The 12,486-nt window shown below is 36.0% G+C and overlaps 4 protein-coding genes across 4 annotated transcripts; 2 read left to right on the forward strand and 2 right to left on the reverse strand.

The window, feature by feature from the left end:
• Window positions 1–540: 540 nt before the first annotated feature.
• LOC121733455 lies at window positions 541–5,967 on the forward strand. Its single transcript, XM_042123719.1, has 5 exons — window positions 541–981; window positions 1,250–1,400; window positions 1,815–1,957; window positions 4,908–5,093; window positions 5,636–5,967. The coding sequence occupies exons 1-5, from the start codon at window positions 792–794 to the stop codon at window positions 5,812–5,814; spliced, it is 849 nt and encodes a 282-aa protein (XP_041979653.1). The 5' UTR covers window positions 541–791; the 3' UTR covers window positions 5,815–5,967.
• Window positions 5,968–6,065: 98 nt separating this feature from the next.
• On the reverse strand, window positions 6,066–7,691 carry LOC121733459. Its single transcript, XM_042123724.1, has 2 exons — window positions 7,487–7,691; window positions 6,066–6,322 (listed from the first exon to the last, which is right to left on the reverse strand). Exons 1-2 carry the CDS (start codon window positions 7,601–7,603, stop codon window positions 6,194–6,196), a joined length of 246 nt encoding a protein of 81 aa, XP_041979658.1. The 5' UTR covers window positions 7,604–7,691; the 3' UTR covers window positions 6,066–6,193.
• Window positions 7,692–8,391: 700 nt separating this feature from the next.
• LOC121733451 (enolase) lies at window positions 8,392–11,362 on the reverse strand. The gene is made up of 8 exons (XM_042123713.1): window positions 11,230–11,362; window positions 10,908–10,989; window positions 10,597–10,791; window positions 10,136–10,388; window positions 9,593–9,789; window positions 9,216–9,464; window positions 8,948–9,099; window positions 8,392–8,795 (listed from the first exon to the last, which is right to left on the reverse strand). Exons 2-8 carry the CDS (start codon window positions 10,977–10,979, stop codon window positions 8,612–8,614), a joined length of 1,302 nt encoding a protein of 433 aa, XP_041979647.1. The 5' UTR covers window positions 10,980–10,989; window positions 11,230–11,362; the 3' UTR covers window positions 8,392–8,611.
• Window positions 11,363–11,651: 289 nt separating this feature from the next.
• LOC121733117 (PRKR-interacting protein 1 homolog) lies at window positions 11,652–12,475 on the forward strand. Its single transcript, XM_042123276.1, has 3 exons — window positions 11,652–11,815; window positions 11,909–12,088; window positions 12,231–12,475. The coding sequence occupies exons 1-3, from the start codon at window positions 11,711–11,713 to the stop codon at window positions 12,453–12,455; spliced, it is 510 nt and encodes a 169-aa protein (XP_041979210.1). The 5' UTR covers window positions 11,652–11,710; the 3' UTR covers window positions 12,456–12,475.
• Window positions 12,476–12,486: the final 11 nt, after the last annotated feature.

Raw genomic sequence — 12,486 nt, forward strand, 5'->3', positions numbered from 1 at the left:
CAAGTGTTGTCAAAACGTACTAAATTGACATTTGACATTTTCTTCTACCTCTGGAATCTATATCATACAACTATGGAAATGGCCAAAAAAAGTGTTTGCTAAAACTATATTTTATAACCTAGAAGAGACAGAAATGAAGAGTTGAGTTGGCAGAAACAGGCAGAAACTTTATATTTTAGAAAACAACAGCTGCGACAACATAATAAAACACACAGTCATGACTCATGACATGACCCATGAGCCACAAAAACAGTTTACAATTTTATCCATTCCTGGCACTATAAGGTAGGAAATTATTATGTAGGTACTCTCAATCAATTTGGCGGATGCGGGTTAGCTCCTGGATTCTAGCATTGATAACTTGTATATATTATTATCGATCTAAACACAACTTGAGCGTGCATGATGCAACACTTAAATTAATTTCAAGCTAAGCATCTCGCATGACAGTAGATCATGATGAATATATATTTTAGGTTGATTTCAGACGATTTTACCTTTTCCTAATTTGTTTGTGAGCATTCAACATTTCGATGAGGGTACTTGTTACAAAGCTCACAATATTAAGCTATTGGTCCTATGATAATACCTATGTACCTGTTATAATAATTCGATTCACGCGCGTCTCACGTGCATGACGCGATGATACTTACCGGCTAATTCGTGGCCGCAGCGTGCACTCGACTGTACACAGAGTACTTACACCGATAATACCGCACCGTATAAACAAGTTACTTCGCCTTTCATTTATTTGTCGGTAGGACCTGCGAAGGTTGGCTCGTACTTACAAAATGTCTGGAGAAAAGGAGCTTAGAATTGTGACTTACATGTGCCCAACGCACCCGGTAGAATTGTACGAGTTAATTATGGAGGTGCTGGAGCAGAGTATCGGCGTCCAAGCGATCCTACAGTACGAGAGCCGGAGCTCCGGGCCGCTCAGTGGGCGGCCGGACCCATTTGTGACCGACAAAGTTGACCTAGGTGAGTAGCCTTGGGGCATCAAATTTTGTTTATTCATTACTACCTACTTTAAACAGTTCGAGTTCTCGTAATAGGACGAGTATTGGATTTCCGCTAGCCTTAAACAATCAACAAACAACTGCGCTAGTAAAGTGCCTAGCTACAAACATGTAACATATACAGAAATATAGTGAACCAGAAGATACTAGGAACGACTAAACAATGAGATAAGACTACCGTGTAATGCGTTGAACTTTGACAAAGGTTTAATGAACTCTCTCATTCGTAGGTTTCATGACGGCCGCAGCGTACATACGCCTGCGGGATATACACAAGGAACACATGCAGCTATTACCCGTCACGCCAGTTTTCGCTCATCAAATGAACGTCGAAAACAAACCTGGATACTTCTCCGATATCATTATCCACAGCGATAAAAAGTAAGATTTATTTGAATCAATTTAACAGGTGTCATCAGGTTCTTAATAGACCGGTATAACTATTATTGTTGAAACTTTTCATTTACATTTTTTATCCAATACATTGAACTATAAATAAACGGTCTATTCTGTAGTGACAATCTTAAGACAATTATGGTAGTTTAATGAAACTTAAGAGTTAAGATAAGGCGATAACAAGTTTTGATTGGACTACCACCTATAACAAGTAGGTAACTATAGCCTATAGACGAAGTTATATCAATTAGAAGAATTCCTTCAAAAATAAATACAAAGATAAATTAGCTGTTATCAGGCGTGTCATTTTACTGATAACGAGTATTCTAACTTAACATAATTATTGTAGTGGTCTTCGGAAACAAATCTAATAGACACGTGAATTCATAATTTTTCTAGAGCTCACAACGTGAATACATTGTTGGATTTGAGAGGTTGCACTTACGCTTACAGCAACGAGGAGTCGCTCAGTGGAAGTAAAATAGTGCTCAAAACTCTAAAGGAAAAGGGTGAAAATGCTTCGTTTTTCGGCTCGGTACTGAGTGAGTAATATTTTTATGATTTCTGTACTTAAGAGGATACACGAGGGGCTGGAGAAATGAAAAAAAAGTATGTGTAATATCTATAGCTGTCTCCCTTACCTCAAGCCTATACCGCAGAACGCGATAGAGACAACTGCAGAAAATCAACGATTCGTTGTCCCCTGATTCCTTCTCCAAAACTTAACCGATTTAAGTACTTTTTACAGTAAAGATTGCTTGAGCTGTGTTCCTATGTTTTTTGTAAAATCTAGCCAAATCTGTTTTCTGGATGTTTGAACAAAGCGGAAAATCTGGCAATTTTTTGGGTTTTTGAACTTTCATATCTTATTTAATAATTAAATTATGAAAAAAAGAAAACATAGGGACATTGTATTACTGGTCGTAGATATTCAGGAAAAAAAATATAACTCTACTAGCATTATCCAGGGACGAAACAGGGGACAATGTTTGTATGGAAAAAAGGGCGGTGTGGACTCCTCTTAATCATACTTAATTGATAATAATTATAACAAAACATTTTGATTATGTGATCGGGTATTTTTATAGCCCTACTAGACCTCCCGCGCGGCTTCGCCCGAGTAAATTAGTAATTTCCGAAAATTGGGATGATACCCTACATTATACCAAAAGAAAAATTTTGAAAATCTGTTACCAAACGGCGGAGTAATCGTTGAACATAAGAAAACGAACATAACACTTCCCCCATTTTGAAAGTAGGTTAAAATTGTAGCCTATGTGTTATTCTGATGTATAAGCTATATTATTGTAAAGTTTCATTAAAATCCGTTCAGTAGTTTTTGCGTGAAAGAGTAACAAACATCGATACATCCACACATCCATATACATCCAAACAAACTTTCGCCTTTATAATATTAGTAGGATTAGTAGGACTAGTAGGATAGCCTTCCTCGATAAATGGACTATAATAATAATAATAATAAATAAGTTTATTTCTCCCACAACAAGTACATTAAGAAAATAAATACAAAATTAAAAATATGACATACATAATATTATACAGACTTGTGTGGGAGACAGGAGCCCAAACTAGGTTACCCTGTTGTACCTACATTAAAAAATATATATATAAAACAAAAACTAATTTGTATTACTAGCTTTTATAATTATTGTGTGTGTCTGTGTGTGTGTGTGTGTGTGTGTGTGCGTGCGCACGTGTGTGTGTGTGTGTGTGTGTGTATGCGTGTGCGTGTGCGTGTGTGTGTTTGTGTGAGTCTATGTTTAGGAGCTTAACAAGTAATTATTAACACTATGTTATGTTAGCAGGTTTTCAGTTTCATCATAATTAAGTTTCATCAACCACTCATTTAATGGACTATCTAACACTGAAGGGTTTTTTCAAATCGGACCAGTACTTCCTGAGATTAGCGCGTTCAAACAAACAAACAAACTTACAAATCTTCCGCTTTATAATATTATAAGTATAGATTAGTATAGATTGTAAGAGTATTTTGAAATTATTAAAATGTCTACTAAATTGTGACCGGTCCTCGTGCGCGGAACCGTACATTAGTAAGTGCCTAGCTATTGCCAATTTTCCATTATTGATTACGAGCAAAAAAGTCCAAAATAATTATGTTTGTTGTATGGGAGTATGTATCATTTTAATTGCGAACTTAAGGCGGGGATTAATCTCAATCCAAAACGATAACCTTGCACACAACCAAAGACCAAGCGTATACGCATCGCAATAAGATTAATTTTAGCTTAGCATAAAACTCCAGTTACTCGGGCGGATCTTCTCTATTTTTCATGTTTTTTTAAATATCTTTGGAAATAAATATTAAGAAACAAAATTGTTCGGTTAAGGGCATTTTAATATAGATTTACTAACAATTTATTCAAATAAAATGTACAATTATCCTAGTTAATACTTATATTTCGATGAAATAGATTTTTATCGGAAGTGAGTTTGTAAATTAATTACAGCCAAAGTATCACGTTTTATTAAAATGTTTATGGTTTAAGGTATTTCAAATATCGTGCTTTATATCTCATATTTTTTAACACTTCGTTATTATATTGGAACTAGGTAAACCGGGAGTCACGGAATAACAAATTGGGGTTTATCCTCGCCTTAAGACATTGTTACACAATATGTTATTAACTTTTTCTCAACGCCTTAGCGCGGTTAAAGAGCACGTTAAAATTATTTCATGATCTATCGCAACTTGTCTCTTTTGCTGAAGTCTCGGGGACAAAATATTAGATATAATATGGCACACCTGTATCACAGAGACAGCAAATACTCAACATCACGTGCCTGACTCTTGAGTGACAAAAGACAGAGATACTCAAGAATTTCTACATGTTTCACGATGGGTAATCATGAAACTTAAAAAATATTTATTTGTCTACATAATAATCACAATAATTGGTCTATGACGACCTCTGTGGCTCAGTTGGTGGGCTATTGGTAGCTCAAACCGTGTGTCGTCGGGTTCGGATCCCGCCGACGGAACAAAAAGTTTTCAAAGTTCCTGGGTCATGGATGTGTATTAATATGTCACGTATCATATAATAAAAAAAAACTTAAATATATGTTACATAGTATAAAAGTATAAAATATATTTCCGTTGTCGGGTAACCGTAATGGCGGCTCTCGACATATGGCGGCTCTCGACATAGGCGAACGCGTTGGCCAACGCGTCTGCAGACGCGTTGGCCCAATGTGTAGAACGGGCGTTCGCGCGTTGGCCGTAGGTATTTAGACGTTGGCCAACGCGCGAACGCCCGTTCTACACATTGGGCCAACGCGTCTGCAGACGCGTTGGCCAACGCGTTCGCCTATGTCGAGAGCCGCCATAACACAAGTCCTTCATGTACTTACATATCACGGAACCAGACTGACGTGGTGTGAAGTGTCCATAGATATTATGAGACTATGAATAATTCTACTATATTCACCCTCAGGATTTTAATGTCTTTCCAGAGTCGGGGTCACATCTAGCTTCAGCGCAAATGGTGTTAACGAAGCGAGCGGAGTGGGCCGCGGTTGACTCGACCACGCTCCTGTATTCCAAGAAATTCATGCAAGACGGAGGAAGGGACATCACTACCTTGGAAACTTTAGGGCGCCTACCCCCCTACCCAGTGGTTGTCAACTCGAGACTTTCCGGTTCGTATTTTTATAGGCTAGGAGATTTATCGTAATTACAACAGTCTAGAATCTAGACACCAGAAAAATGCGTGAATGATAATAAGTATGCCATATTGTCACATACAATGCAAGTGCTATGATCATTATAGCTGGTTTTTGGTGCCTCTTTCTGTATTACTTTTGAATATTCTCCAAAACAAACCTGGTCAGACGTAAATAACTGGTCGGTTTATTTGTACCTAGTCCCTAGATATCGCAATTGGATAATGATAACGCTCCCACTTAGACACAAGTGTCTGGGCAGTTTACTTGTTAAAGAGAAGAATGCATACCATGTTATTAGCCATACTTCATGTACTGCATCATACGTAAAACGGTACTTTAAAAAAAAAACGTCAATAAAGTTTGTGAAGCAATAGATTACTAATTTAGGTAGTAATTATTAACCTTAGCAAATAAATTGTTCAAAAAGTATTTAAGAACATTTGGAAAAATCCGGCAAACCATTAATGACTTAATGAGTAATGAATTATTATTCTGTATTTCTTTTTTTGTTTCAGATGAACTTAAGAAGTCAATTGTTGAGACACTCCTAACGTTACCACATACAAAGTGGAAAAACGAATTTGCCAAGTTTGGAATAATTAAATTTGATGCCAACCATGATGGTGCGTACAATGGGCCGGCTTCACAGATGTGGTCCATCCAGAGCGAAAAACTCAATGTTAGATATTATTAGGGTTTTCCTAGCTATAAGTCTAGTTTATGTGTTGTATATTTTGTATGTTGATTATACGCCAAAGTAAGTTGTAAGCATTTACAATATAATTTAAGTCATAAATTAAGAATCTCTGTTAAGTTTGTTTTTAAAATAATATTTTTGATATCCTTATATTATTCTTTTTAATACACTGTATGAACTACTGTTTTTACTTTTATTTATGAAATAAAGTTATTTATTTATGAAATAAAAAAAAATAAACTAAATAATATTTTTATAACATGTATTTAAAGACTTAGAATGTGTCTAACAATAGATATTTGGTCTACAAATAAATAAATTATTTACCAGTAATTTGTTGCTATGAACAATAAAGTACAATCCTGAAATATTTGTATTAAGCCACACCTCCACCATTAATGATGTCTATTTCCTCTTGAGACAAGGGTCGTCTTCTGTACCGTGGAGGTAGATCAACGTCCGAAATGGCTACGCTGCTCATTGCTGCGGCTTGTGCCCGTGGGCTCTACAAAGAAACAATTAGGAATTGTAGTAGAATCTATCTGCTTGTAGGTCTGTTGCTGCAAAGGCAACACACTCTTTGCATTTGATTGATATGTATATCATTTTCATGCACACAAATGTAAGCCTAATACTTATATTTTGTAGAATTTCTCTCTATCCGGCGACCGGACTTTATAAGCTTTATATTCTTTATAAGCTTTATAGTGGTACGAGCAAAGGCGGATCCAGCTTTGGGCCAGCCATCACATAGTCGTGGTCAAGACACAAAAACTTATGATTTAATTTGGATTATAATAGATACAAGTATATTGAAATAACAAAATCATTTTTTTTTTAAGTCTTAAATAAAATCTATAAAAATATATAAAATCAGTATGTTTAAAAATTTTACTTAGTGGTTCACCTACTAAGTAAAATTGGGGGGTCATGACCCCCACGACCCCCCCCCCCCCTGAATCCGCCCTTGGGTACGAGGGGGTTTTGCTCATTCAAGCCATCTCACCACCAGTGTCCAGGGTTCCCAACAAAATCGTTGGGCATGATTCTAAAATTTAGCCATTTATATTAAATTAAATGTATTTCCGTTGTCTGTAACACAAGTCTTTCAGGTACTTAGCACGGGGCCAGACTGACGTGGTGTGAAGCGTCCATAGATATTATTATTATATAAAAAACGAATTGGTTATAAATCAAAGAGTACTGATTTCTTAAGTTCACGCAAGTATCACTCATGATATTAAAGGGTTGAAATATTGACGGATTTTTTGTGGCGGAGCACTTTTAATAATCCCGATGTTTCGGCTGCTTTACAGCGGCCGTGGTCATGGGTGTACTGAGGTGACAGGCGTCCAATTCATTGAAGTTCTTCAACTACCCGAAGATTAATCAATTTTTGCTTGTGTTCCGATATACGCAGAACGAACTCACAGTGCCCTAAAGCCGAGGTGGATTAATAAAAGTGCTCCACGACAAAAATCCGTAAGTGTTTCAACCTTATAATATCATGAATCAAAGAGTAACCAAAATCACTAGCTTACATAGAAGTCTGTTAATTTATCAAAGCGTAAGTTGTTTCATAGCCTACGAATAATCCTAAATTCTAGACGATGTTATTAATAAAGTTTTGTCACGGAACTATTCGCTAAAAGCCAATAGAACTTACTGCTGCTGCTGCTTGCGAGGACGGCATTGATACTCCAGGGGTTGCAGGTGAAAACTGAACACCTCCCTTGCGAAACTTTATTGCTGGCACCCGCAGAAGTAAAGATGTGACTCGAACCATGGTATTTCTGTAGTTTTTACCGATAATAAAGTTATTTAGTGGACTGATCTTGTTACATCAGGTGTTTTTGGGAATTTATTTGACATTTGACCAACATTTGACACTGACAATTAAGTATTGACAGCTGACCGCTGTCATACCACAGATTATATATTATTGATTCGAAGCCAAAAAATCCAAAAATGGCCAAAATTCAGGCCAAAAAGCTGACTACCCGCTACTGACAGCTCCACAAAGGCTTTATTGAACGTGGCGAAAAAAGGAACTAACGCTGCCATCACACAAAAACGTCATTTTTGACAGTTCTCCTTTACCAACAGCTCTCCCGCCCCCGTTCATTTAAAGCCTTGTCGCATTTTCTAATTTATAGTCTGTCAAGAAAGTGAAGAAATTAAAATGTGGCAACATCGTAGTGTCATCCCTTTAAAAAATGAATCTAAAGTGGCCCATTCACTATCCTACATAAGCCGGCGGACTGCCGTGAACATAAACTTATAATATACGCCGTGAACTGTGACTGCCTTTAAGAAAAAAGGGATGACACTACGATGTTGTCACTTTTTAATTTCTTCACTTTCTTGACGGACTATAATTAGAATGACATTAATCAGCTATAGCTTTTGTAGGTACGGTATAGATTTTAAAAATTTTTTTAAACGCCCAACTTGGTAACTATACTAAAGACTGAAAGCGCTTTCTCTTTATTTCAGCTCAAGTCTATAAAATACTTGCACATAATATTGTAAAAGGTCAAATTTTTACAATTAAAAGCCACAAGTAGAGTTAAGAGTGACACTTTATTGTATAATTTCATTTTGGCTTAACTTATTATCATAAACTTATTCAAATCAAACGAAAAAATAAATATTTCCTGGTAGTCTATGCCTTTACGCCGAAAACAATCACAACAAATCATACGTTAACTATGTATAATTTCTACACGAGAATGCATATTTACTGGTTATACTGCTTGTGCTAGATTATGATTACATGATAATCTTGCAACATTTAGACCGGGTTCCGGAAGTTCTTTCCGGCGTATTTGGCGTCAGCTCCAAGCTCTTCCTCGATACGCAGGATCTGGTTGTATTTCGCAAGACGTTCGGAACGGCAAGGCGCGCCAGTCTTGATCTGGCCTGTAGAGAGACCCACTACCAAATCCGCGATGAATGTGTCTTCTGTCTCACCGGACCTAAAATACATACAATATTTTATTACCATTAAAAGTTTATTAAATTTCCTACAAACTGTCGTAAAATAATACTAAAGCAAAAAATAATAATGTATATATTTTTAAACATTTAATAAACACTTACATCTATATTAAAAAAAAAAAAAAATTACCTGTGAGAAACCATGGTACCCCAACCATTCTTCTTGGCCAGTAGGTGTGCATTGATGGATTCTGTTACACTGCCAATTTGGTTTACTTTCAGTAGCAGGCAATTGCAAGCCTTCTTCTCTACAGCGGTCGCAATGCGTTTAGGGTTAGTGACCTACAAGTATTAACAAAATTAATTAAAAAAAAAGAATTTATGACAAAGTTCCAGACATATCATAATTATTAGGTTGAGTAAGTGTGAATATTCCAATATTAGGTTTAAATACTTACAGTAAGGTCATCTCCGACAATTTGGATGTTAGTCTTGCCAGTGAGAGCGGACCAGGCAGCCCAGTCATCTTGGTCGAAGGGATCCTCAATGGAAACCATAGGAAAGTCCTTGATGAAGTCCAGGTATACCTCAGCCAACTTGTCTGATGACAAATAGTCAGCTGGGTTGGACTTGGGGTTCTTGAAGTCAAGATCGTAAGTTCCGTTCTTGTGGAATTCAGATGCTGCTACATCCATACCAATCTCAATCTACAAAATAAAAATTTAAGCTAATTATTCACTCATTACAAGTATTCAAATGTATGCCTTTACAAATACTTTACTTATCATTTTGAAATAACATGTCTTTTTCAAATTAATTATACAAATCATTTTACCTTTCCCGTGTATCCTGCCGCTTTGATAGCATCTTGAATGAGGAACAGAGCATCTTTGTTGTTTAAGATGTTGGGTGCGAAACCACCTTCATCTCCTACGGCTGTGGAGTCCAAGCCAAACTTGTCCTTGATGATCTTCTTTAAATGGTGGTAGGTTTCAGAGCCCATACGCATGGCTTCACTGAATGAGGAGGCACCTATGTATAAAAATAAGTATATTAGGCAAAGATTATTTTAAAACATAATTTGAAGAAGGGAAAGCTACATAATGTACCATAGAGGAAATTGATTCCTAGGCAGTTGACAGACTAACGTCATTTGGTCAGATCATGTCAATTCAATGTTAAATTGTGATCTTGCTTGTGTGGGTTTGACATAACGCGACCAAAGTACGTAGGTCCCCCATCTACCTATGAATCAACTTCTATGATATGTGACTATGCCATTTGCCAAAGAGAAAGATAACAATGCAATCTTAGAAAAATTGAATACAGAATTAGTGGTTTTCATTACCACTTAAGAAATAGGGAATATAATACATACCAGTGGGCAAAATCATGAATTCCTGCATAGCCAGCTTGTTGCCAGCGTGTGATCCACCATTGATAACATTGAATGCTGGCACTGGCAGCACAATGTTGCTGTTACCAGCCAAATCAGCTAAATGCTTGTATAGTGGTACTCCCTTTTTGGCAGCACCAGCCTTAGCAACGGCCAGAGAGACACCCAGGATGGCATTTGCTCCAAGTTTAGACTTGTTTTCAGTGCCATCAAGGCCTAGCATAAATTCATCAATCTAAAATAAACAACAGGGTAAATTATTTTTATCACTGCTATAATTGTTGTTTTGTAAGATGTACACTTGTGTGTACATGTGTGACTAATAAAATAAATATATAAACTTGTTGCATCTTTGTTTCATCATCAAAACATATTTACATATTTTATAAACATATAAGGCAAATTCTATAATATGGGAGATAATGCAATCAGATATTATATACCTCGGTCTGTTGAGTAACCTCAAGGTTCTTTTTAATCAGTTCAGGTGCGATTATGGTATTAATGTTCTTGATGGCAGTAAGGACACCCTTTCCATGGTACTCTCCCTTAACATTGTCTCTCAGCTCTAAAGCCTCATGCACACCAGTGGATGCTCCAGAGGGCACGGCTGCTCGGAAAAGGCCAAGTTCGGTTACCTAAAGTGGAAGGGAATATTTGGACATTGTTGTAATTAGTCAGCAATTTTACAACATATTATGTTGAATATTTCATATATATTATTTATTTCTTACTTAGTTTAAAAAGTTCTTACCAAATCAACTTCGACAGTTGGGTTACCGCGGGAGTCAAAGATTTGACGGGCTTTGATCGATTTGATAGGCATCTTCAAGTATCTGAAATGATTGGGGACGCTTTTAACTCAAAGAAGCTGATTGGGGACGCTTTTAACTCAAAGAAGCTAAGTAATTCTGCCTGTTACTGATTTTATATGTAATAATTTTTATTTCCTGTGTTCTAAATTCTAATATGAAAATGAACTTGACATTACCTAATACACCCTGCGCCAAATTTGTGTAAATATATAAAACTATGATTTGTATACAAAATATTATTTATAAAACACAATCACTTACTTGATAAAACGAGAATAAAACAATATTACTAGTACTTTTCTCGATAAAAGTTGATAAATTTCACGTCCTCTGAATGATTGCCGGTGTCACTCGTTCGACCTTCACAAGGTGAAATTAGGGTTGCGCCTTCGCGATTCGAATAGACGTGGCATATTTTATTATCGATTTTCATGTTTATTTTGTAAAGTGGGAATTAGGAAGATCTAATGGATAATATGAGGGCTATGAGGACTATATTTTGAAATCACTCAAAAAAATTACCATGGTCATTATTTTTTTAACTGGAAAAATGGTGGAGGCTAGGCAAAAAGTTAGACCACACAAATCAGAAAGAAGAACTAGAGTTCCAGTATATAATAAAGTGCTCTGTGGATCTAAAGTAATGACATTGACATATTGTTATTTGTAAGAAGAGGTTATGTTTATCTTCAAAAGTTTTTATTTATAAGTATATAATTGCGTTATTTTTATAAACAAAATAATGGATAAAAAAGATAATAGTACATCCGAAGAAAAGAAACCGGTAACGATAAAAAATGCTACCGATTTACAAAGACTAAAGTTGGAAAAACTAATGAAAAATCCTGTAAGTTTCTTTACGAAGTTAATGATTACGCCGTATTTTCTATTAACATTGCTGTTACATGTATAAGGTAAGTTTGTACTTTGTATGTTTTAGGATAAGCCAGTAGTGATTCCGGATGGACCAAGGCAAAAATCTTTACCTCCGCCTCCTGACTTTGTACGCAATGTGATGGGATCAAGTGCTGGAGCCGGCTCTGGCGAATTTCACGTTTACAGACATTTAAGAAGAAAAGAGTATGCAAGACAAAAGTTCATTCAGGAAAAAAGTGAAAAGGTATTTTTATAGAATTCTTAACATTGACGCCCATCCCACAAAAGGGACATAGGATTCTTTTATCATTTGTTTTATTGTTAAAACAAACATTAAGTTATTATATTTATTAAAGAAAATTGTTTATAAAATATCAATTTTACAGGAAAAGCTAGATGATGAATATCATAGGAAAATAGAAGAAAACAGACTGAAAGCCTTAGAAATGACTGCCAAAAAGCGTGCAAAAAGGTTAAAGAAAAAGCAAAAAGCTAAAAAAGCAAAGAAACCTAACACAGAAAGCAAAACAGACTCTCAATCTGCCTCAGATAGTGAAAACTCCAATGAAGATACTGAGAATCCAGAAAATAACAACTCAAAAGAAGAATAAATTGTCACATTTTCAGGGTTGGTTATTAATT

Source organism: Aricia agestis, chromosome 13 (assembly GCF_905147365.1).
Source record: "Aricia agestis chromosome 13, ilAriAges1.1, whole genome shotgun sequence".
Taxonomy (NCBI): domain Eukaryota; kingdom Metazoa; phylum Arthropoda; class Insecta; order Lepidoptera; family Lycaenidae; genus Aricia; species Aricia agestis.